The 25,678-nt window shown below is 37.3% G+C and overlaps 1 protein-coding gene across 1 annotated transcript in view; it reads right to left on the reverse strand.

The window, feature by feature from the left end:
- The window catches only part of LYST (lysosomal trafficking regulator), a 57,074-nt gene that overhangs the window by 2,615 nt on the left and 28,781 nt on the right, over window positions 1-25,678 (reverse strand). Inside the window, exons 22-48 of the mRNA XM_026044703.1 lie at window positions 23,868-24,498; window positions 23,286-23,463; window positions 22,260-22,429; window positions 20,878-21,108; window positions 20,210-20,376; window positions 19,477-19,626; window positions 18,000-18,191; window positions 17,215-17,393; window positions 15,938-16,144; window positions 14,854-15,030; window positions 14,322-14,398; window positions 13,615-13,803; window positions 12,679-12,824; window positions 12,473-12,569; window positions 11,773-11,834; window positions 11,314-11,369; window positions 10,212-10,364; window positions 9,637-9,881; window positions 8,831-8,897; window positions 7,633-7,789; window positions 7,135-7,275; window positions 6,527-6,744; window positions 5,756-5,986; window positions 4,151-4,340; window positions 3,445-3,581; window positions 2,522-2,620; window positions 81-220 (exon numbers count right to left, since the gene is read on the reverse strand). Of these exons, the coding sequence (XP_025900488.1) occupies window positions 81-220; window positions 2,522-2,620; window positions 3,445-3,581; window positions 4,151-4,340; window positions 5,756-5,986; window positions 6,527-6,744; window positions 7,135-7,275; window positions 7,633-7,789; window positions 8,831-8,897; window positions 9,637-9,881; window positions 10,212-10,364; window positions 11,314-11,369; window positions 11,773-11,834; window positions 12,473-12,569; window positions 12,679-12,824; window positions 13,615-13,803; window positions 14,322-14,398; window positions 14,854-15,030; window positions 15,938-16,144; window positions 17,215-17,393; window positions 18,000-18,191; window positions 19,477-19,626; window positions 20,210-20,376; window positions 20,878-21,108; window positions 22,260-22,429; window positions 23,286-23,463; window positions 23,868-24,498 (4,687 nt within the window). The remainder of the gene's footprint in view (window positions 1-80; window positions 221-2,521; window positions 2,621-3,444; window positions 3,582-4,150; window positions 4,341-5,755; window positions 5,987-6,526; window positions 6,745-7,134; window positions 7,276-7,632; window positions 7,790-8,830; window positions 8,898-9,636; window positions 9,882-10,211; window positions 10,365-11,313; window positions 11,370-11,772; window positions 11,835-12,472; window positions 12,570-12,678; window positions 12,825-13,614; window positions 13,804-14,321; window positions 14,399-14,853; window positions 15,031-15,937; window positions 16,145-17,214; window positions 17,394-17,999; window positions 18,192-19,476; window positions 19,627-20,209; window positions 20,377-20,877; window positions 21,109-22,259; window positions 22,430-23,285; window positions 23,464-23,867; window positions 24,499-25,678) is intronic.

Below are 25,678 nucleotides of genomic sequence, written 5' to 3' on the forward strand. Positions count from 1 at the left end.
AAAGGGTAAAGACACCAAGAAGCTAAAAAYCAGAATTTACAAGCCAACCAATAGAAAAATGCACACGTATACACTTGTACCTGTTCAAATCCCAAATAATGCAGGTTCCATCTTTRCTGACACTTATCATGGTACTGTATGGCTTGCACACGAACAAGCTCGTTATCTCTGCTGTGTGCCCGTACAGATGGACTTGTGCCTCCATTTCTATCTCAGAAGGCTGAAAAACATCAAGATATAACGTGAAATCAGGAATGAAGTGTTAAAGGCTTTCTGAAAATGGACAAGTTTTATCCTTGGATTTCCACAGGTGATTCCCAATGCTTTCAAGGGGATCAGTTTAATCTTGCTGATAACACTTTGTTTAATGCTTTACATGTGATAAGCATACACATCATTAACATTAGTGGTCATGTTTTTCATTTATAGGGCTTAGTCTATGCAAATATTTTGACATAGCTCAATGAAGTGAAATATGACCTGTGAAAAGAAAAAGTGTACTTTATCTCAGCTACAGACCTTRAAATTAGCTGATTCATTTTCTGCAAGACTGTGCTCTTTCTACAAGACACKGAAATGACAGATAGTCCTCAATGTTTTAGTTATCTAGAGAATGCACTTGGAAAAGTAGAGGGGGGAGAGAACAGCTCAGCAAGTTATACACAGCGTGTATGACAAATTACTGGGAATTCCTCAAACTGGAAAAATATGCAAGAAATCAAAAACCTTGAAATTGCTAGAAAATACTTAGAGCAGCAAATTGAACACTAAACACAAGTTGTGCATGGTATTTGATTTCTRTCATTTGAAGCAATTCAGATTTCCCAAAATCTGGCTGTAAATTGAAAGAGCTGCTTAATCAAAACAGCAAGACTTTAATTAAAAAAAAAATCTAATCTCTTAATAGCAACAAAATGTATGAAAGTGAAATTTCTCTGTTGTATTTCTTCATATGCAGCAGCACATCTTGTCCCTCATATTTTGAGAGTACAGGATAAATGTAACAAGTCTACAAGCTTGAAAGTAGACACAAATAAACAAAAATATCCAGACACTTGGCTCTTACTTCATTTTTTTYTTTTGTGCTAAAAGAAGTGATCTGTGTAATACTGCAACAGTATCGCAGCATAACAAGATAAATGTTTAGTACTCATGGCAGTTGCCTATCTTAATCAAGTTACAATAAAGAAAGTCTGTCATTTTGCCCTTCCTGCAGTGCATCTTCCCCAGTAAAACATAGATATGACCACATCCAATTGTCATTCTAAACTAGTGTGGTATCTCAGAAATACAGACCCTTTCTTAATCCTAACTTACTTTAGAAAAAAGCATACTAAACTTCATGGTTTGTAACCAGTGTAACAAACCAATTACATCATGCCTAACATGCTCTGCCCTTTCTTCCCAGCTTGCTTTTAGATGACCACTGGAACAGTATCTAGACATGGGAAAACACACATTTATGTGTCTTTAAGTAGTGGCTCTTTCTAGTGGTTTTACCTAGATGATTAAGGCACTTGAATGTATAACTTAGATAATCACTGTGCTGTTTTATTCTCAAATGAATTATTTAAATGCTTCTCTTTCTTCTTATAAGACAAGTCTAGCAGGCAAAAAGTAAAATCTGGAATAAGTCACTTGGCAAAACCTGAGACACTGGGCCAAATTTTTCCATGAAGACATGGCTTGCTTATCAAGATACATCACAATCAATGTGATTCACAAACAAACAAAGAGCAATAATGAGAGAAAACAGACCATGTGAAGTACCACAGGGAACTGTTTTTGATTCCTGACAGCATGGCTCTTTRGACTCATATCCCATTAACAACATGCCAGTTCTACCTATGCGTTAAATTTATAGAAGCATGAATTAGGCCAGAGTGTTCACGTTTCAAGTACTTCATTATAACAGACTGTTTACCATCACTGCACAGCTGACTAGGTGCATACAGAACAGATGTCAGGAAGTACATTTACATTCCCCACAGTCTTGGCTCAGATAACTGACTTAACAGGAGCTACAAAATCAGCAGCAAGATCAGCCTGCCCAGGGCATGCAAAATTGTCAGTGCTGAGGAGTTGAGCAGAGATAGTCTCAAAAAAATAAAGACATCTGTGCAGCAAGAAAACTCTAAAACAAAACCCCTGTTATTAGGMAACATGAGGGACCTGATAAGCAAAGGAGCTTTGTACAGGGAGCTTTACTTTGCCAGAGAGCTTCAGCCCCAGCCCCTAGCCTGAGCACATAGCTATATGTGTAACCAGTTCTGTAGGAAAATGACAGCTATGTATATGCTAGCTGTACGTGAACAAGAAAAGAAGACTCCCACCTGAATATATATGCTGAGGTAAACCCAGCAGTATCAGAGAGCACCATTCAGAAATAAATACTAAACAARGACTTGATCTTTTAAAGAAGAGTTATGAATACAAATTCCCCCTTGCTCTCCTTGTTAAAAACGGAACAAAAAGAGTGAGCATACCYAAGTCCTTAAATATAAATTCTGAAGATACTTACTGTATTGCTTGTGAATCTGTTCATATATGCTGTGATGACACCAGATTTACTACCTGTAAAAAGCTGGCAACTGTCTGGCACCCACGCACAACTTGTTACCTTGAAGAACAAAATCAAGTCAGAAAAAAATAGCTTCTATTTTAACTCTTTAACTGCTATTTCCATATGGTGTAGCATTTGGTCATGTTTTTCACAGATTACCTTAAGAAAACCCATGAAAATAAGCTAAAGAAAGAAATCCAAGATCTGCTGTAGGTCCCACCTGTGCGATTTCAGAATCCAAGGGGGAATTTATTTGCAAGCCAGAATCTACAGCCAAAGGGGAGTGAATTGCTGCAGACTGATCCTACACACTGCAAGCCAGAATCTTTTCAGTAGAGAAGTCACTTAACATAGTAAGGGGCAGAAGGTTCTCTTACAGTTTAAGCAATCTCTCTCRAAAGAGCCCTAACCTTTCATAGAGTTCTGCATCTAGCAAAGCAACTATAATTTTTCCATTTTATTCTTTACTGCCTAGATTTTTATASACTGATCCCTCCACTTTTATAAATATAATCTTAATTTTTAAGATTACTGCTTATTGTTAGATTCACACCAGTTTTTCCATAGGAGGAAAAAACTACCAAAAAATCAAAAACAAACAGCCCACAAAAATGCATTTAAAAGGGATCTTTAACACAATAACTCATTCCAGAGGAATCACTGTGATGAGGGACACATTCCAAAGCAAGTCACTAAAGCAGAATATCAGGTCATCTAGTGCGTTAAATCTGAGGTTGTGTTCGGATTCTCATCCCTCAAAATAAGCTTTGCCGGCCACGAGCCTTACAAGAAGGTAAACAAAAATAATGACTATCAAATCAACTCACCACATGATTAGACTAGCAATATTAAACGGAAAACTAATAGATTAAGATTCTTACCTGATGGAATTGTGAGCTCTGTATGAAGTTTACTGGAGGCTCRCTTTGCTTGCTCTTCAGTCTTAAAATGTTATCAGCATATCCCCAGCTCAAGATCGCTGACCACTGAATATCAGTGCTGTGCATGCTTCTCACGCCTGAGGAAGGGCACAGAAAACTGGCATATGACAGCAGCAGTGTCACTGACAGTGAGAATTCCAAGTGACATTTTCTGTTAGGCTAGAACCGTAAGGTACCAAAAACAAGTAGAGATTTCAGAGATAGCGTTTTAAAGACTACTGCATGTTTATACCATTTGTAACATGGACAATGAATTGCTGCATCTTGAGGGGTTGATAATACTTTCCATCAGCTAGAGGGGTGATTACTCATAATTTCTGAAGAAAAATTTTATTTGAGAACTAGAAGCAAAGTCTTCAATGGAACACCTAGTTTTAAGACCTTCAGTAGCCAAACTGAAGCTGCTGACAGTGTAAGCTATTTTAAAGAAAAAATACTTAAAGCTTAATTACTGAATGTCTCTAGCCTTGAAAAAAGAAAAGTCAAAGCCACTCACCCAGGAAAGGCATTACACATGTAAAAGTTGTTTACAGTTCTTGGCTAAACAGAATAGATCTGGGGAAGTTGCTGGAAACTAACAGTAGGATCAGATTTACATTTTTTATGGCTAACTTTTGAGGGGAATACAAAGCAAAGGTGCTCGTACCTTGTTCCTTGCTATATATCATCAAAAGGCAAAACTTGCGGGACAAAGCACAGATAGCTTTGGTTGGCAAGGCCTGAAGAGATCCAAATCTTTCCCCATTTGGTTGGCTAAAGCATACAACAGGATCTGGAGCACTCGGGGAACCAACATATTCTCCCCACTTCAAGCCTTTTATCCAYGGCAAGGGGCTCTGAAACAAACACATTCATGTTAAAAGCAGGTAAAAGCTTTTCATTAAGTCAAATTGTTCATGTTAATTCTCAAAAATGTTCAGGTCAAAATTCCTGAACTATTCTAAACAGTACGAAAACAACAAAAAAAATCTTGACAGCATCATCAGTTAAACTTAGTTTTAAGTGAGTTCTTGGTTATCCATGGGCTGTGATAGAAAGCTAACAGTGTAGATAATGCAATGGTAAGTTCTGATTTCTCCATGTCCAAGAATCCAGTTTATCACTGGATTTAGGATAAAATTCTCTTTTAGAGAAAAAATGTCTGAGGTAGAGAAAGTGGAACCGTCCTACGCATACTGATGTTGGTGCAAAGAATCAAATGATACACTTGTCTACCCTAGTTTTGTACACAGAATTCATCATTGAAAACATAAAACCAGCCAAGTAAAGACCTTTCCAGCTCTTCGCTTTAACCAAGATGAATTGAGATCTACTTTACTTTATAGCATCCAATATATCACAAATGCGTATAAATAATTTTTCACTAGCAATTCACTAATTTCATATTTTCTTCCCAGCACGATTTTTCAGCAAGCTGCAGTTGAAGGAACATTCACTGAAATGTTCTAGCAATAACAACAGGAAATCAGGTCAACTTGGGGATCCTGAGATACTAGGTACTTTTTATTAAATCCAAGAAATCAGAAGATGAATTTTGATTAATGTATTTTTACACACACACACACACACACACACACACACACTCTAAGCCAGAACTAAAGATACTACAGGCATCTTGTTCAACTGAACAAAAAATATCCACATCTTACTATAAAYGTGCCGATAAGTCAAATTACTGATCTTCTATGATTTGTTGCAGTTCCTACGGGCAAGGATGCTGGTAAGGATGCACTAAAATCACTAAACTTAAGAACTAAGGTCCCACATACAAATCCTCATATGTCAGGTAAATTACAGACAATTATGAGTAGGCCTACTCTTCTGTAGACAGCTTTTGCAAGAGGTATGAAGCAGAACCTCTGACACTCCTTGTCTGGGGTAACACCTTGTATAACTATTTCCAAAAAAGAGTTTAAGTCTGCGGAGATAGTTATACACAGATGCTGGGGTAGGAAAGGTAAACAAGGAGGAAGGGCAAAACCACATTTCTCTTTTGATGGAGTAAGAGGAGGGGAGGAATGAGCCAGTCTTGGCCCCCTGTGCKAGGGGCAAACAGCCTGCTAGACAGTTCGTCTAAGTTCACACCCTCCAGGTAATGGCAAAAATAGTCTGGAACAAAAGAGGATACAATGGTGATTTTCAAGAAGTAAAAGCACACACGTTATTTTCACCTATTTGGATATAGACAAAGATACAGCAATCACAGTATGTGAGTATTAACTGAACCATCCTGTGAACCAAAATGACATACCGGATATACTATTTCTTTAGTATGCTCTCTGGTTTCTCTAAAAGCAAACTGCACTAATAAACCCATGGCAGCAGGAAGTTCTCCTTCTATGATGAGCCTGGATCCAGGTCTGCTGACATGTGCTGCATGGAACAGCTGGCGAGGTGTTTGTCCATATGTTTTTATCATTGTTTCAAGAGCTCTTCTTTGAACAGGATCTTCAACTGCAGAAACATCCATCCCAAAATATGTCTAAATGGCAGATGGGAAAAGAGCAACCTTTAGAAATTGATTTTTGAGAAAGATTTTTAAACACATGCGCACAACTTTACAGAAAGACTTTTCTTGTTCAGGCTTGCCAAAAGCCATCTGGCAATAGCTGTACCAATTAAAGAACAAGTGAAGACAGTAAATGCATCTTAGCTGCTCCAACATGTACTTCTTGAGTAAGTTCTAATCAAAGATATTTTTTAGTTTTACAACCACAAAGAAGCTAGCTATTCTGAAGGGAAAACACAAAAAAGCTCACCATCCTACAAAATTCAGCACACAGTTMAATCCTGTCTAACTCTAGGTAAGAAGGATTAATGCAGATTCACGAAGTAGACCATCAAACCCAAGGACCTCATCAGTAATGCCTTGAGGTGCTTAAAGCCCTTCCTTACTCCTCAGTGCTTCAGGAGTAAAGGAACTGCACTAAGCTGAATATTTTCCAAGTAAATTAGGTCAATTTTTTTCCACCATTAAGCTACAATATACAATGAACAAGTTTGCTGTTCAACAAGTACTTACTGCAGGATGAAAGACATTAATAGCCTGAACAGAGGCCTTGCCTTTCTGCTTATAACCAAACACCAAGTCGATCCAGTGACAGATTGTCTGGGAAACATGGTCAGACTCCAAAGCCTGACGATGAATCAAGATGAACAGACGAGGATCATTGCGAGCCCAAGGAGGAAGATTGACATGATTAACTCTGTCACCATTTTGACGCACTCCAAAATCAAAACCTAGAAACAAGGAAATAAGCCCTTCAATATTTTGGTTTAGAGTGACTTTTGAAAGGTCTTTATAGGGTTCTATGAATGCTATCAATTTGTCTCAGTAGTTACTTAAAGTAGTTAATTAACAAGTCTCACACATACACACTTACACATTTATTAAAAGCACTTGTAATTCATTAAAACATAGAATCATTCACCTAGCAAGCTTTCATGAAAATATCTGAAGCCCTACATAACAGCTTTTGCAGCACAACCCCAAAATTCATGCCAGATATTTTCCCCACACCCCTATTGCCTAGCCAATTTAATCAAGGGACATAAATGTTCTCAGTTTCAACCCATGGTCTGAATACTAAGGCTGTTTTGGTATGTAGTTTTGGTATCCTCTTAGTATACCTTCTCTGTTAACTAGAAAGTCTGGAAGGTAGAAAAATTCTGGGATAAGCTCCTTTACGTCAGTCATTGATTCATAGGAAGAGAGGCGCCAGGTTGTGTTGGTAGAGTGAAAAGTTCTGTCTGGGATGTCAAAACTTTGATCTGTAAAGAAATCCAAACTGAATTTGTTACATCGATGACAGGCATGGTACCAGTTGCATAGCTGCAACTTCAAGAAATTAACTGCTCATCAGTTAGCTGAGAACATTTAGAATTCTTTTATTTCAATTACTGGATGTTACACATGGACTGAAATTTAAATAAAGGTCAGTTTTTAAATATAAATCTGTATTTTTCAGTGTATGATTTAGCTTGATAGATGATTTAGCCTGAGTGTGTGAAAACACTCAGCAATTCGGGTTTGATAAATTGTTCTAAAACAAAGCAATGTAGGGCTTGCYTGGGTCACTGAGACTAGATCCAGATATAAAAGACAAGTGCAAACAAAAGTGATCTTACCTTGATAGGCTAAAAACATTTTAGTGAAGGGTGGCAGCCTAACCAGGAAATGAAGCACAGTTCCACTATTGGAGTAATGAGATCCGTAGTGATAAGGCTGTACAGGAGGCATTGGATCATCTTCTCTTGCTCCTTTACGGTACTCCTCTTCCAAATACTGCAAGAGGAGTAGAAAAAACATCACTGATCTATTTAGTTTTCAACACAAATGACTTGCCTTTGTTGTCAGGYACAAATGCTGCAGCTTCTTACATGATATGTCAACACTTCAGCTCCTCAGAAACCGAGACACACTTAAGACTATCACATCTTGATTTAAAGAAGGCTCCCACTCTTCCAAAATACCTATCCAGTTTGGCAACTTAAAATATGCCATTCAAATACTATCCTGGCAACTCTTCTGAAAGCCCGTTCAAACTATTAAGCAGGCTCTTCTAAAAATAAATAAAAATAATAATTTTTTTTTTWWAAAAAWCACACTAACTCTGTTTGGCATGCGTTCAGCTAGACTTAATTAACATGACAAAGCAGACAGTTTGGCACTTTACAGAAGCTATAAAAAATGCTATGCTGACACCAGAAAAATAAAAGAAAAGCCTAGTCCCTCCATTCCAGCAACAAGGAAAATAAGAGATTGCCTAAGTTACTTAGGAATACAACTGATCTTTCAAGAAAGGTAAGTTGGTAAGTGATTTGGGATCAAATATGTGTATTAAGAAGCAGCCACTTGAGTCCTTTGACACTTTGGCAAGGCATCTAAGCATTCTTCAAGTGAATTTAAATKATTTTGTTCATGTTTATTTACTTCTGCATTGTTTTTCTTGCTTTCTAACACTAATGGGTCACTATGCAGGCTTTCAATACTAAATAGAGGATTTTTTTTTTAATATGTATTTCTTGCCTCTGAAGCAAYTTCTCTGAGGAGAAAACCCCAGGCCATAATAGATACAATTTTCAAGGTCCAATTRGATGCTTTCCAGTTTCAGTATGTAGTTTCTTAGAGGAACAGGTAAAACAATTCCCAAAACCCTAATGCGTTGAGAAATAGAATTCCATAGACTGTAAATACTGGATTTGTTTTGTTTATTACGGAATGTTAGATGACAAAGCCTCCAAATCATTTTATTTATATACAACATATGGGGGCAGGGAGAAATATACACAAGAAAATGACTAAATCCAAAATTATCTTAATTACCTTATAAGTATCCACATAACGATCCTCCTTTTCTTTAGACTGCACAGCTATGGGCTTGACCAGATTTCTGTAATGCAAAAAGTACTGATATCTTGTCATTTTCATAATGATGTTGATGCACACCATTTAATAATGCATTACCAAGAAAAATGCCTTCAGAACATAAACAGGAAAACAGCAGCATTTGAGAACAACACTTTATGAAAGMGTTTGTGAAAGTGTCAAGGCCCCATTCAGTTAATGCTAAAAGCCAATTCAGATCCACACTCTACCCACAGCAAAAGTAAATGACAAGTGAGCGCACTCAAAAGGCTTCTTTTTCAAGTCAAGTCTGAAAAATAGAGATTTTGTGCCAACAATGTTAAATCAGCTTAACGATTTATGAAGAKGAGACAGCTCACTTAGCACTACTTACAGTCAAGGCAATATGATTTTGTAACTGGTAAAATGATTTACAATATTATTTCTTCTTCTATTTACCTTGCACTAATTTGCCCGGAAGTCTTTAGCCATAATTTAAACACGTGGCCACTATTTAAGCCAGTAGAGACTGTGTTTACCATCATGTTCAAGACAGTAGACAACAAGCCAAATTCAAAACATCCTGTTACATACTTATTTGTCATTTCATTCAAATGGTGAAGCGCACACACACTGCAGAAAACCCACRTTACTAAGGATGAGGCTCATTCCTCAATAGTTCCATCCACCTGTGTGTACCATTTAGTACAATGAAGTTAAATAGTTACACTGAAAGAAGCAATTCAATTAGATAGAAATGACCAGTTGCAAACTTCTCATATTACCTATACACTGATGGATCATTTAGGTCCAGTGTTTCATTGGTGTAGTCAGAAAGTATAAAAGGAAATACTGGATACTGCATGAGATCATTGAAGGAACGGCCCGCATGTTTGTTTAAATGAGTCAGGTATTCAAAGTTAGTAATCTGTCCTGTGCACCAGAGGTGGGTCAAAGCAGTGATGTTTCCATATTCCAAAAGGTTAGGCAAATTGTTAGTTAAGATGTTGTGGTACACATCATCACGGACCTAAAAAAAAATACCACAGATTTAATTATAACTTAAAAAACTTCAAACCACCAAACTCATTTTTCCTTCATTCACAAATTTTCAGAGATCTGCTCTAATGAAATAATGCTCTGTATCGCTAAGTTTTTCAGTCATCTTAATGCATCAGAGATGCATTTTGCAATGCCACTGTGTTTGTTTAGAGGCCTGGCTGAGCACAGTTGTCAATGGTATTAAACAGAATTTCGTATTAGTCCATGCAACAGATCTCCTTAAAAACTAATGCATAAATATGTATTATGAAGAAAAAGCAAAAAGTTTTTTCACTATTACGCAGCCAATGCACATTACCTTTGTATTATCAAAAGCCAAGAGCAAAGTTCTGCCATTTGTTAAAAATATTTCCACAGCGTTGTCTCTTAGCTGCCACCATCGCTTATGAACTTCCTTAATTTCCTCATAGGTCCAAGAAAAGGATGCTGGTTCAGTTTCTCCATGAAAACTCTGAGAAATGTACAAGTGAAAAAAGTATTTAAGCAGCAGTTTTTCTAAATAGGAAATCCCTCCTCAACAGGACCAGTTTATAGCTACACAGCATATATTAAGGTAGACTTGGATAATTTTTCTGTAAAGCTTTAAGGCATTACTGTAACTTTCTTTGTATGCATTTCCCAACCAGTTGTGGTTCCAGTTTTCCATCTAAAACATCTCTCTCCCCAAAGGTTAAAAGGGGAACTACAGCATTCAAAATGATGGGAAATCCAGYGAACAGCAGTCCTGTAGAGTATAGCAGAATTTGAGAGTCTCTGCACCATACTTCTTAGTGCCCAAGTTTCCAATAAGACTATTTCAGGTTGGTTGCCTGAGCAAGCTCTGTGCATTTGTGCTACGCTCCATCCRAGCTGAACTCTGGAGTGATTGACAAGAGTGTCCAGAAGACTCCCAAAATGACAGAGATTGGAAGGGAGCTCTAGAYCATATAGTTCAACCCCCCTGCTCCAGCAGGGACACCTGGAGCACATGGCACAGGGCAGCATCCAGATAGGTTTGGAAGACCTCCAGAGAAGGAGACTCCACAGCYTCCCTGGGCAGCCTGTGCCAGGGCTCTGGCACCCTCACCAGAAAGAAGTTCCTCCTTTCATGGAGGTGGAACTTCCTGTGTTTCAACTTACACCCATTGCCCCTTGTTCTGTCGCTGGCCACCACTGAGAAGAGTTTGGCCCCATCCAAAAYTATCCCCTCCTCACTCCTTCCCAACCCATTTAACTGAATCTTCCCATCTTGTTTCTGTATATGCTGCTATCTCCAACTCCACAGCCAGCGGCAACATTAAACCCAAACTACTCAGCTTGGCTGACCCTGTCCAGAGATCTCTAGCCGGTGCTATTACAATCTTAGTAACAGCAGAGAACAGTGAGGCCCTGGGAGCGCTCAGCCTGCACAGCATACTCACAGGATTTTCCATAGCGTCCGAGGCATTGTCTTCAACAAAATACATGCCACACTTCCCTGAGGAGAAAAAAGTGGCAAAGAGCTTTATCAAGTTGTTCACATGTTAGCTTTACACAAGCCTTCACTGTCGAGGTTTAAAAGTTATATTAACAGTATGCAGATAAGGCTATACTTGACAGAAATAGATTCTTTGATTCCACCTCTTTAGGTCACATTTTCTCTTTAAACCTAACTATACGTCAAAGAGAACACATGGAAACAACAGAAAATGGAGAAGTTAAAGGATAACATTCTTGTAAGTCCAGCAATAGTTGAACTATTTAGCAGCAACTTTCCTCCCAACAGGTGCACGACAATTAAATTATCTTCTGGGAAGAAAAAGAAGGAAAGACCTACAAACAACCAAGTTGGTATTTAATGCAAAAAAGAGGTATTTRTGAACACTGAAAATTCTACTTACCTAGTAAGAGTTCACCAGCAGTCTCTCTAGAAGGTGCTACACTGATACATCTTCGATTAACTCTGAAATATATTTAAAGTCGTGTTGCTTACCGGGTCACGTCTTATTGCCACACTTAGCTAAAATTAACCACCTCAAAGACAGAGCTCAGAACTCCATAAGCTTAAGAGTTGAAATTCCAAAAGGGGAAAGAAAATAGATTCTCAATCTTCTAAACTTTCACATAAGTGTATTTGTATTTAATCTGCTGTTATTTTAGAGAGAGTGTTAGATTGTCAATTGACATAATGCGAGAGGCAAGTTAGGCATAATTTATAAAAAGCCTGAAGGATGAAGGTATTAATTTGCTTTTGAATTCTGATGGAAAGACCTACCATACCATGCTGCAATGCACATATTATATACAAGTTATAAATAACAAAACCCCACCAGATTATCCACAGAAGGCCCATCTCATATGGCACCAGGTATTTACTTCTACTGATTTTGAAGATGCAAAGATACAGTGTAAGAGTCAGAAAGCCCACACCTTTATTTTTCTTGTGAATGTAGTAAATAAAGTCTACAAGATGATCCTGTAGACTTGATCTTCATCTACATCTGCCTCCTTTACCTCATTCTTAAAATATTTAAAGTTACACCAGCAAAGGTTTTTCTTTTCACAGAAATAAAAGAGAGGTTGATCTTACCCAAAGCCTACCTTATATGCTCACTTGCTGCTTTGTCCTTTACAGTAGAAGAGTGAGAAGAATATGTTTTGTCTTCAAATAGGTACGACAAGGGAGGTTTGATCATGCCTATTAGGAGGGGAAAAAAGAAAAAACATTAAATATTAAGAAACTCTTATTCATGACAGCTCAGATATAATCTTGCAACACTTAGCAACAATAATCTTGCTATAGTTACCTTCCTGCTTCTGCCTATCTGGGAGAAGGTACTTGTTTGGTATAGTTAAGTAGCATCTCTGCAATCGTCGCCTCTCTCTATTTGGGCCCTCTGTTGGATCCAATTGCCAAGAAGTCGGGTAATACACTGGGTCATACCAGAGTGCTCTTAAAAAAGGGAAAAAAAAATGTTACATTTGGCAACAGAGACAGTATATATGCTTACTTATTCCATTTTTCTTTAAATGGTAGAAAGGCAGAAGCTCCACAGTACTACACTGGGCAATTGTTTCTGAGGAAGAGCAAACCAACACACAGCTCACATCTCAGTTCTGCAGTTCTTCATCTTCTTGAACTATCCCACCAACTACTTATGAACTACTTACCATAAGACTCAAGTTGCTAACTCCTATAAAGACAGAGATGCAAGGTATCCAAAACAATATTAAGATATATCAACTGCTTAAAGATGACCTAATGCTCAACTACTGTAAATATGCAAACATATTTGCAGTACTCACAAWTATACTCATATGCAAGTTCTGCACTAGCAAATCTGTCTAGTTCCTGGTCAAAGCTTTTTAGATGRCATTTAGCATCTTTGTTCTATGCAGAAAAGTGAACCTGTTATTTCCAAACCAATATTACAGCAAATGACACTGAGAAAAAAAAAAGTAATAATTCAATGTAATGCAAGCTATTAAGTCCCTTATGCTATGCACTTAGTTCTGTTTTGTAGATTAAAACCAAAGTCTCAGACAAAAGTATTAAAGACAGAAATATCACTTGGCTGCCCACTTGAAAAACAGGAGAATACATTATATGTTTTAATCAGTTGAGTAGTGTGATGATTAGCAAAAGTCATTTCAATTTTAATATAATCTACATTTCTACTGCTTCTAACTTAAGCGATAAGCACATAGAGTGTTGCAGGACAGGTCTGCAATGAATAACTTACCGATCATGGGTAAGCTGCTGAACAAGCTCCTGCCAGTGCCTGCTGGCACTCAGCTCTGYCTTATACATCCCCCTGATGTGCTGGATCACTTTCTTCCTTTCCATCCCTTGGGACAGCGAAACAGCCTGTGTAATGTCTCCAGCTATTTTGGAAATGTCTTTTGATTTTGTATCCAGACGTTGAAAGAGACTGGGAAGGTAGAAGAAAAAAAGAATAATAATAATGCTGCATTTTAAAATGCCAAGTCAGAATATTGAAATGGTAGGGAAACCACCCAAAATCCTTAAAATTCCACCAGTTTGGCAGTAGATCTCCAGAGCTCATTACAGCAAATTTGTAACAACTTGATCTACATTCACATTTGTGATATTCCAAAAAACAAACTATTAAACTGCAACTATCAAGGAAATGTCTGTATGATCAAAAGATTGATGATTATTATCCTTAATGTTTAATGTACAGACTTTACATTAAAGCTCTGAAGAACACTAATTTAGTCCTGCTCAAATTAAAGTTTTTGAAAATGGTAAAGTCAAAATGACCATACCTTCAATCAAGATGTTTTGATAATTGTATAATAAATATCTGAAAGCTAACATTGCTGTTGATGTGAAAGAAGTGTTTAAGRTCCACACAGGCAACTTTGCAATGAAATGTGCTGAAGATCCTTTCAAAGTTCCTTTAAGCACCTTTAAGAAGGCACTTACTTTTGCTGATTATTGGCCATAGTCTTCTCCCAAGCAGCTTTGTTCACACCTTCTTCAATCTCATACTTCTTCTGATCCTTAAAAAAAAAGTTATGTTAAGCTGGAAGAAAGCAGAGGCTACAGCAATTATAAAAGTGAAAAAATATTATTCACCGATRTCATTTCAGCATTAAAACCATCAAGTCTTTGAGATACTCTAATATATTTTGATGCCATTTTATATTTTGCAAGAAGCCAATAAAGTTTTTGTTCTGACAGCCAAAGTTAATAAAAAGCTTATTCTGAACTATCAACTTGGCTTTGGTAAAGTCATATACCTAAAGAGAGCATTAGCACGTGAGCTTGCTGTGAAGTGTTAGGCATGCATCACATTTTGAACCCCCAAAGAATTGCAAAAAGCATGAGCCATGCTCAAGTCAAAACACAGCTACTCTCTTGGAAAGGAGCAACAGCAAGGGGGATCATTCCCCACTGAAGAGACATAATGGTCTGAAATATCTGATTTTTTGAAGCAACATTTTTATTCACAAACCTCTTTCAAGGCTTTCATTAGATCTTGTTTTGGTGGTGGGCTGAGGGGGATGCCCTTGTAGCCACAACTCTTTAATACATTCATAAACTCTCCTGCTGCTGTTTGTTCTTCTTTGCTCATTTCATCACTGTGATTATACATTAACTCATGTAAGTAGAGCACTAATTTAGGTCCATGCTAGAAGGTAAACAGAAAGAAAAAAGGGGAAAGGGTCTAGTTGATCAGTTCTGCAAGACAAGATATTTTCACTCCCCATCCCCCTCCAAATCTTTAAGGTCTTTTCTAGTCAGCCTGGACCYATTTCTTTAAATGGCAGAAAAAAAGAAATAGAAATGGATCTTCTAAAATCTCAAGGTAAATTTTACTAAAACTAGAGGAGAGTACCTGCTGAATTTAATATTTCACATGATAAAAGATTTCCCAACATGTTACTCTTGAATGGCCTATGGCAACATTAATTTTCCTTATCAAACACAGTTAGCTGCTCCTACAGCCTTGCTTACACTTCAGGAAATGTGCCAGAGGCCCTGAATTTTGCCTGCTTAAAATACTTAACTCTTTTTTCCCTTAACCAGACTTGTTTTGAGAGATATTAATAAAGGTAAGTAGACAGGGGCAGCAAAGACACTCAACATGACACTCCCAAGAGAAGCCATTGCTGTTTATCTGTTCTTTCCTCACCAGTGAGACTGTTACACAATTCAGAAATGCAGATGTGATCAGAAATGCAGAWGAGTCACAGCATCATCTAGTAACAATTACTTCCACTCTTCACTACACAGACTGTGGTCAGACTGTGGCACAGCTTAGCTATTTGATGTCAAAAATTCTTCCTTCCCCTGAAGAACTCCAGCAACAACATTCCCAACTAATTCCTGCTCRTAAACAGTCTAAAAAATGCCTTCTCAAGCTTACGCTGGAACTGACACAGCGCACAAGCAATAAAAGCTTTTCCTGACAAACCCAGAAAGGCAAGGGCCATCCTTAAGGCCAATTTTAACCAGACAGTTCTAAGTAAATTTAGAATTTAAACTAGAATTTTTGAATGCAAGTCCTACAGGCTTCTTTCAAGCACTGAGCTTACTTGCAAAGTTGGGCTAAGGCAGTCCCGTATAATCTCTTGATTGTTGGCTTCATGCATCATCTCCAGAGCCTGCTTTCTTTCTTGCAGTGGCCTTGAAGGAGACAACATGTGCACGAGAAGTCTCCCAAGTTGCGTTCGAAACGTGTCCTTGCACGAGAAGAGGATTCTCTTCCACTGCTGCTTGGGTGCACTCATTCTGCTGCTGCCCTAAAGCAATGAGACATTTTTCCCTCTCACCAAGAGGCTTAGTTTTCACATAACAACTCAGTTAATAGGATCAAAATAGAAAGCAATAAACACTCTTTTCTAGAGTGTTTAAACTTAATTTACAGACTGATACTACAGATTAAAAGATGTTTTAATGATGAAATTTTCTACCTTGCTTTGGGTTTGTTAGAAATGCAGGTCTTAACTAGAGGAACCACACAACAACAACATGAGAAGAATGAAAGTGAAAACTGTGAAGCAGAATTAAAGGTTTTTTTTCTTTACTTTTTTTCTTTTGTTTTGAGCAGTCTGTTTCCCTCCAATCACTAGTTTGAGTATTGGGTTATCTCATGAAGGACCAGAAACGAGGTTTCTAATCCAGATGCTAGAACTCAAACAGCAGCCTACAGTCTCTTGAAAATACTACAAACCAGCTATGTTAGTAAGAATTAACTGATTTTAAAGAAAATTAGGTTGAACTACTTTTTATTATAGAAACTTAAGAACAGAGAGGCGGAATGGAGCAGTAAGTTCTTATTTCCAATAAAACCATTTCAAATCACTTATGAGGAACCTTATTAGCTTGGAGATATTGACAGGCTATCAGCTGCACACTGAAAAAAGAGCCAACAAGGGTGGTGGTGGAGTGGGGGAAATTGTCTTCTGTCTCTCAATTATATGACTAATTCTAGAACATTACTGGCAAATAAATTGCTCAAATTAACACATCTTTTATCTATCATCTACAGCTGTATGGCATAACTTAAAGGGAAAAGGGATTCTTTTATAAGAAAAATAGTTGACTTGCATGTGCTCACTCGAGCAGTAGCATTTTACCAACTGTTATACTAGAAAACAGAACACTTGTTTTCTAAAAAAAATTATTATTATTWTTTTTTTTTTTWAAAAAAACAACTGTAGAGTAACTGGGAAACTGAACAGTTTTCAGTAACACCCTGGCTGACTTGAAAGGCTTGTTCCTATGAACAGGAAACCTTTATGGAAAAAAGTTCCTAATAAATGAACCTTAAGTAGTACGTTTGAATACGGACGCTTAATTAGTTACTTACAACAGACGCTTTGATCCCTTCTACCAACATTTTGAAGGTTTCTTTAAGAAAAGGGTTTGCTCTGCTAGGMAGGTCTTGCTGGTTCTCCTCTTCTGAAACTTCGGGTCGGGATGCCGAGAGTCTGCTTTGATTTGGGGCTTCTGTTATGCCCAGTATCTCGAGGCATTCCTCGGTAGATGCTAAAAATCAGAGGCGCATAAACTGATCAGTAATCTCTACTAAGATAGTCCAATGTTCTTTTGCTTGCCAGTAAAGGGAATATTCCCTTTATGACCATACYTGAAAAAACCCAAATCAATTTAAAAGATTAGTTATTTTAATTCCTCTACAAACCAGTTTGAGAAGTGCACTTCATATTCACCGTGGAGCAGCTGAATGTTGCCACATATGTTAAGCCTTCTGTTGCTTCTGYAGAATATGAACTAGCCCCCAGACATCAAGTCTTGCTAATAATTCTATCCATTTTTCAGAAACAGGTAAACTAATGCATTTGAAGAGACACTCCCTTAGAGTTATATCCTCATTTCATAATTCAGGCAGTTAAATGATCTGAGTAACCTGGAACTAAAATAGCTTGTTTAGTTCATTCAGATAAACTGACAATCCAGTTTGGATACAGTTATGCAATACTAAGAGACAAAAACTACAAATATATGATTTTATGTTAACTCCATTAAGCCAGCTATCATTGCTTTCCTCTCAAACACTGCAAAAAAACGAGAATTAATTTTCTATGTTGTATTCCATTAGACCTGTCAAATCACCGGGGTACAAGGAAATCCTACCTGAATAAATGAGTCTGTTCACAGCTAGAACAGTGAGTCTCTGCAACCTTTGCACAAATTCAGTCTCAGAGGCTCGGATAGGATTTTCTTGGCTCATTCTCCGCTGCATCATCATATTGAATTCTTCACTTGCTACTGAACGCATTTTCATCAGCAGAGCATCAGACTGAGCAAGAGAAAATTTCCTGGAAACTTTAAGCAGAGATGCATTAATAACATTGTACTGAAAAAGCACTCCTTTTAGAAAGGAAAACATTTGAAATATATTAGCATAAAAGCGAACATAAATGTCTGTAAGAGCAGAGTAGAATATTGTCCATTGAAAATGTAAGAGTCAAATTTATCTAAAGTGCCACAATAAAAGGAGTTGGTCTTAGTATCAGGTTTGTTGTGCAACTTCAAATTTTTGTATAAAACAGATTTTAAAAGGTCACTTTTATTATGCAGTTATAGCAAAGGTTACGATAGGTAGTGTTGCTGTTTTTCCTCAAACAAGAAAGTAGCTTCACCAATACAAAATAAGCCATTTATACTAACAGCTTATAAGCAAACACATTGTATGCTGCACTCCCTGTCACTAATTTTGATAGATGCATTATTCATAATACAATCCTACACAAGCATTTGGAAGCAATAAATGTTTTCTTGAAATGAACCCGTGGGCCTTGACTGCACTCTCTTCTTTAAGAGRTAATTACACTTATTTTCATGTACATGCATCAACACAGATCCAGCAGGGCACTGTATTTAAGATGCTGTTGGAAAGTTGTCTCATGAGCTGGCTGTATCAATAAAAATGCTGCTGGTGCAGACAAGGAATAAAGAACCTTTTATTGAAGCTTAGGTTAAAAAATTTTWAAAATGGAATACACAGCCTCAAATGCAGCTTCCCTTACACACGAGATACACAAAAACCATTTCCATCCAGAAGACTCCAAAAGCTTCACAAGGCAAACATTACTACTACAACTTGAGTGGCACACATTTTTTAATAAGCAAAGAACCATAGTAGAATCCATCTATCTCACAGGTCCCACTACTCATTTGGAGCAGCAGGTATTTCCTTCAGGATGATGCCAACTGAAAGCTTTACAACAAGAAAAATCACACATGATCACCAAGCTAGTTACATGAGACCTTGATTCTGACATTTCTTTAATATAGTGAAGTTGCACGTTGATGTGCTTTTCTTAAAGAGCAAAGAAATAGTGTTTTTAGTTTGCAGCTTGTGAATTAGCATTCTTCTCAACAGAAGAAAATATCTGACTTCAGTAACTGCATTGAGTGTAACCCCATTCTATCCTACCAATAAATACCACTCTTAGATTCAAAGTGGAACAAACTACATTATGCCAAGATTTGGACTGATTTGCAAATCCACAGAAAAAGGACTATTATATTACTGACATCAGAATTAAAAAGCAGGTTAATAACAGACAAGAAARGAGTACAAGTGTGCCACACTTTGGCCACTCACCAGTGATGCCTTTACGCTTTTGAAACACTGTGTGATGAGGTGCAGCTGGTGGGCCAGAATCGGCCTGCTCCTGAGAATCCTGGTCTGCCGTGGTTTTTATTAATTCAATAGCTGCCTGAAGAACTCTCAGCTGTAGAACAACAGCCATATCTAGATAAAGGTATAAAAGAGGTAGGTTCTTTTCAGTAGTTTACACAAAAATTATCCAAACAGTAGGGTGGGGTGGTTTTTTTTTTTTTTTTTTTTTTTTTTTTTAATTTGGGAGTTATGCTACTCAGGTACCTTATTTAAACATTAATCTAAGTCTTTACGATATGTCTTTAAGAAATTTTGAGATGACCATAGAAAAAGAAAAAGACAATTCCAGAATAGTACAATTCCCAACTGCAGGAAAGCAGCCACCTCACTATTACATGAAGAGATACAGAAAGGAAGTTCTCATGGAAAAGCCATAGGATTTGCCCATCTGAAATAAGGCAGAGAACATTTCCATTTAAACACTTTGAATGGACTTCTACCCAGCAGTCAGGCAGATCTGTTCAATCGTTATTAGCAGTACATAATTCTTCACAACAAAACAGCCTTCTTAGGCAAGCTACTGTAAGAACCATCTACAAGTCAAGAAAGATCCATCACCAAAAATCTTCCTTCGCCCTCTATAWTCAGTAAAATGAGTAATGGGGGGATTTGATATTTTCAGTTCCATGTTCCTAAAAATAAGTAGATAACTTACTTTTCATCCTTGCATTTTTACTGTTTTGAAGATGTCCCAAGAGCACAATGAGGTCTTCAATAACACGAAAATATTGAGAACCTGAGGAGCTGCAGGCATGAATTGCAACTGCCACCATCAACTGTTGTATATCACACACAAGTAGCTTGTAGTCACTCAGAGGAATGCTGCAAACAAARTTGTAATTACTAGAAACATGCAAAAGTTAGGAGATTGTAACCTGTAGCAAGACCTATTACTTTCCAGTCACTGCTCCTGCTGGTCATGCAAATATTATATTGTACTTATCACAATATTACTCCCTTCATACTATTATAGCATCTCCTCAGCCACTACCCTACTGTCCAAATGAGATACACTAGAAAAAGCACCTGAAACGCATGCATTAACACACCCACATTTTAAGGCATTTTAATTGAAAACTTAAGGTATTGAAAGAACACTTTAGAGACATTGTATTCCATTGTTTGAACTAAAAAAAGCAAAACTAAAAAAAACCAAACTACAACCTATACTTTAAGATACAGTTCAAGATAAAAGACCACTAGAACAGGCTTATTTGTGTGCACCATCTGATCATTTCAGAAATTAAGAATGCAACACACTTGAGTTTTGCTAGGCTTCTAATTGTGTCTCAATTGTTGTACAGCAGCAGACAAAACACTCACTTTGTTTCCAGGCCGTTGAGAGCAGCTAGCGTGTTACACAGCACGTACAGCAAACCATTATCAAGCAGCAGGTCTGCAACTTTGGAGCAGGAATTTATGATTTGCAGCAGGAGACAGAAGGAGTTATGCAGCAGAATATTGTCATATAGCAAGTTCTCTATAAGACCCAGAATGGGAATGACACACCATTTTTGAAAGAGTCCAACATTCTTGACATCTTCCAGATCAAATCTATTGAAATAAATACACACAAGTTTAATAAGTCCTTAAAATAGCATCCTAGAATAAGTGGTTTTTAAATGCTGGAAAACCAATAGTTTATGACGTTATTTTGGCAGAGATGTGTCAGTGTCTTGCCTTTCACTGCAGTAACAATGCCTGTTTAACCATGTTTAGTGATTAAACATGATTAATCATGATAATAATCATGATTAAATTTCTATGTTTAATCATAGAAATAAAAAACATAGCATTTCAAAGAGCGGCATGTTAATCAAGTGTTAAAGTATATAGATAATTGTGCTACCACCAATGGTCTACAAAATGGATTTCTCAAAAGTAATGTTTTAATAAATACATCAAGAATGCATTACTTTTAGAGTAATAAYAACTGGCACACAGATTATCAAATGAGAGGGAGTTCTGCCTCAACAGAATAATAACTGACTAACAGCAAGCTTATGTTCTGCATCTATTACTACTTAAGTCTTTTAATCACATTTGGTAACTTCTGGTTTATTTTAGTTGTAAAACTCTCAACACAGCTACAGGTTTTCTATTATTCCCATGTATTTAAAAAACTGAATGACTATTAAAAGCTTTTTATTCAAGGAAGTGGTACATGTGTGTGATTAGCTTTAAAGCAAACAGGGACATTTACACTCAGGTCCAAGCCAGGGAAGCAACTGGCACAAAGCTCTTTCCTTAATCACTTATTAAAATTCAGTCGGAGTAGTCTAGTGTCTACTAAAAACTTCTACGGATCTAAATTAGAATTTGACATAAGATGAGAGAGACTAGAAAAAGTTTAACTGAGTACAGTAAGTTCTGAGAGTCCCAAGGGCCTTGATTCTTCAAAGACCTTAGACTTTAAAACTCCAGCTCTTCCATGACATGCTCCACTTGRCTGAAGCAGCTCAGAGAAAGCTGAAGGACCATAAAGTAAGTGTAAGAATTTACCATGCTTTAAAAAGACCTCTTAAATTACAATGACAAGTTTCAAAGCAGTTTTGAAGGAACTGTGTTCGTGGTTGCTAACGACTAGGAAGAGAATGAGAATTAGCTAACCCCATCCTTGCCGTTAGCAGGTAGGTGCTGATGACCAAAGGCTGCCTTTAGTTCAAACATTCAACTACCAGGTGYGGAAACAAAGCAGTACTTACTCTTCATCCAGGCCAACAGAATGGCCAAAGAGCATTTTCAAAAAGCATTCTACAACCTCCTGAGTGCCCTGGTGAAGGTAGAGCTGGTTGGCTAGCAAGGAGAAGCCACGATTCTTTAGGAATTTTTCCTTCTGCTCCCTCCTTGCTCTGTTGAAATAYGCATCCAACAACTAAAAATAAATGTAATATTATGAGATGAGATTTAAACTTTTTACAACTTTCTTGAAAGTTCAGATCTTGAATCTGTAATTTGAATGGCCTGAATTAGAAGTCCCAGAGTATTCTAAATTCCAGTTTAAAAACCTGAATTTGTCTGTTTGCAACTATAATTTACATTACCCTTGCTACATACAGCAGTTAAATTTATCCTTTTGATGTGAATATTACCTTAGATTTTTAGTGAAGTTAGAGGGAAATGTTTGCATAAATATATCACCTTGATTTATGCTCATCAAATCCTGCATGTGTGTGCAAGTGCTGATYTTTTTTTCTGATCCTTTTGCTATTAAACACTCATAACCTTCTCAGTCTTCAAGTCGAAAATACAAATCTACACCAAGTCTTGCTTCTACGTAATGTTACCACCTAAGAACACTTTTTTTGGTTAATACTATACAAGCTGCTTTAAATCCTGAGGTCCATGCTCAGACCATAGAGGTTGCTCCCCAAAAGAAATGAAAAAAAACAGTCTGAAGAAATCACCTTTAGCTTGCATGCTACCTGAGCATTGTGTTTGATATGATTTATACCAAAARGAATAATTAATTATCTGTACATAGATGCTTCTTTTTAGACTGTGGTGTTATGATATACTTCCAGGCTCTCTAGCTTAGATGATAGAATATTTATCTACTGAATGACTCTCTGAACTACTGATTTAAAGAAAAATCTAAAGCTAAAAGTTCAATCCTTGCAAAAATCAGGAGTAAACCTACAAAAGCCAAGAGTAAAGTAAAAAATAGTAAAGGAACTTCATGATTCGCAAGTTCACAACTTAATAGCTGCACACATTACATATATGCCTACTTTAATGACGCCTTGTTGTATGAGAGCAGATGRGTGGTTCACAAGAACTATAAGATAATCAGGTTGGATAAGTTTGTCCATCACATCTTCTAGCATGACATCTGGTAGGATCAGGAGAACTCCACGCAAAAGGTCATATAATCCACAACAGATAAGCACAAGACAGTCTTCTGTAGATCTGCAGACAGAAAAACACATGTTTTTACCACAGTTTGTCTACAACAGGAAACAAACAAGGAAGGGGGACAGAAGGAAATCAGATCCATATTCCTCTCATACTCCTAGCACTTTCTTAGTACTTATTTGTGGGTGTCACAGTCATGTGACCAGAATTACTGGCGTGATTTTTTTTTGGTAGATATTGTAACACAAGTTCTCACTCCTATTATGCCAGGAAGTATCAAAACTCCTCACGTTAAACACTACCTAGGTTAAAAAAAATGTGAAGTTTGAAACATAGCAGTTGTTCTGCTTACCAACAGAATTATTTTAATGACTACCATTGGAGATATACTATTAGCTTTCAGACATGCAATTCTTGTAGAGTACCAAACTACTAATTTGCTTGGTTTATCTACATACCTATTGTCAGGGCTTTCAGATCTGTTTTGAGTGTTCTCACTGGCTGARGCAAAGGCAAGGCTCTCCCAGTCTTCAGGGATTACATTCTTGTCAGCAAGGCTCGGCCAGCGTGCAACAACTGATGATCCTCCGTGAACAGAAAATGCCAAACCCAACCCTGCAAAATTACTCTGACTTTTCTGATAGGAAGGGAGGCCTTTCAGATTGTCYGGACGACGCAGCGATGGCTCAGATGTAGCACTGCTCTCGTTATATTTCAGTTCCACATCTGTTTCTTTACTTTCAAGTACATTTTCAGATAATTCTTCTTTTGGAATGTCTTCAAATGTTTCAGCAGATGTTAACTCTGAGTCACAAACTGTTTTTGCAGACTCACAACTACTAAGAAAGAGTTCCTCTTGTACCCTCTTTAAGGTTTCACTACTTTCTACAAAACCAGCTTTACCCTGGAAGTCACCATAGGCACTCTTGCCAATATCCTGAAGGTTATCGATGCTCCTGCCCAACTTCTCAGTTAGTCTTTTTTGATGTAGTTGAGGTGAGGAAGTAGGAGATGCTGGTAAGCTTTTGCAAAGCCTTTTAGGTGCCTGAGAACCTCTTTCCTGTTGCACATTTGCCATGGAAGTGGTTCCTAAAGAAATAAAGGCATCTTYAGCATTTCTTTTACACTAGGCATAAAGCTATCCCCTCAAAATTGCTTATCATATGTGTTTAACAGATTTCTAAACTCATTTTATGTGGTATAACAGATTCAACACCCAGCATGTTATGCAGGTATACATTTTGCAAGTCTTACCTTCACAAATCTAGAAGATGCATAAAATGCAAAATGAAATATATATAAGCTGCAATTCTTGGGTTTACATTCTGTTGTTCTTATGTAACCCTCAGTAGGAAATTGTAKAGAATCACAGAAACACTCATGGTGGGAGTGACTTCTGAGGTCATCTAACCCAATCCCTCTGTTCAAAGGGTTAGAGGAAATTGTTCTGTTCCTTGTGCATGAAGCCCAACATATTCCTATGCATTTTAGTAACATGACAAAAYATACAGCTCACAAACTAGTTCTATTCCTTTTGCACCTAAGGCACTGCACATATTTTCAACTTGTAACAGATATTTTACCTGACATAGTTTCTTCGTAAGAGTATACACCTTTACCTCAAGCAGTAAAATTCTGAGTGCCTCTTAGTACAGAAGCCTGGCATTAAAATGTAAGAGGGGCAGTAGTTTGCATACCAGCCTGTTACAGAAAGTCTTTGACTAAGAAAATCAGATTTTGCTCAGCCAAGAGCACTTAGAGAACTGTGTATCAGTTCATTCTAACACAGTGATGAAGCATCAGGATACTTTTATGAGTGCCATCTATTTTCTAGTTGTTGAGACAGATACCTCTGTGCCTCTTACTGGCACAGATATATTGTCACACCAAGTGACCTTGCAGCCAAGAGCAAAGACCCATAGAGCTTGCAGGCATCTCAGCCAGGCTTGTAGCAGGATWGTGCACCCAAGTGCAAACCTACATGCCAGCAGCACTTAAAAAGCCACATTCAAAGACAGCTTAACTACACTTGGAAATTCCAATTCAGAAACATAATGCTCAGGAACATCATAGAAGATTTTAAAAAAGATTTAAGTGGAAATTACAGATTTTAGCTTTTGATTTGCAGGTGTTATTTGCCAATTGAATATGAAAATCTAAAATGGAAAAGACAGCTACACGATTTGACAACGTATACAGCAAAGCATCACACTTCACTGCAACACACCAGCTGAAAAGGTTATTACACTAAACTAATTGCATCAGTGTT

The sequence above is a fragment of the Nothoprocta perdicaria genome, unplaced genomic scaffold (genome assembly GCF_003342845.1).
Source record: "Nothoprocta perdicaria isolate Ctin4 unplaced genomic scaffold, notPer1 scaffold_38, whole genome shotgun sequence".
NCBI lineage: Eukaryota > Metazoa > Chordata > Aves > Tinamiformes > Tinamidae > Nothoprocta > Nothoprocta perdicaria.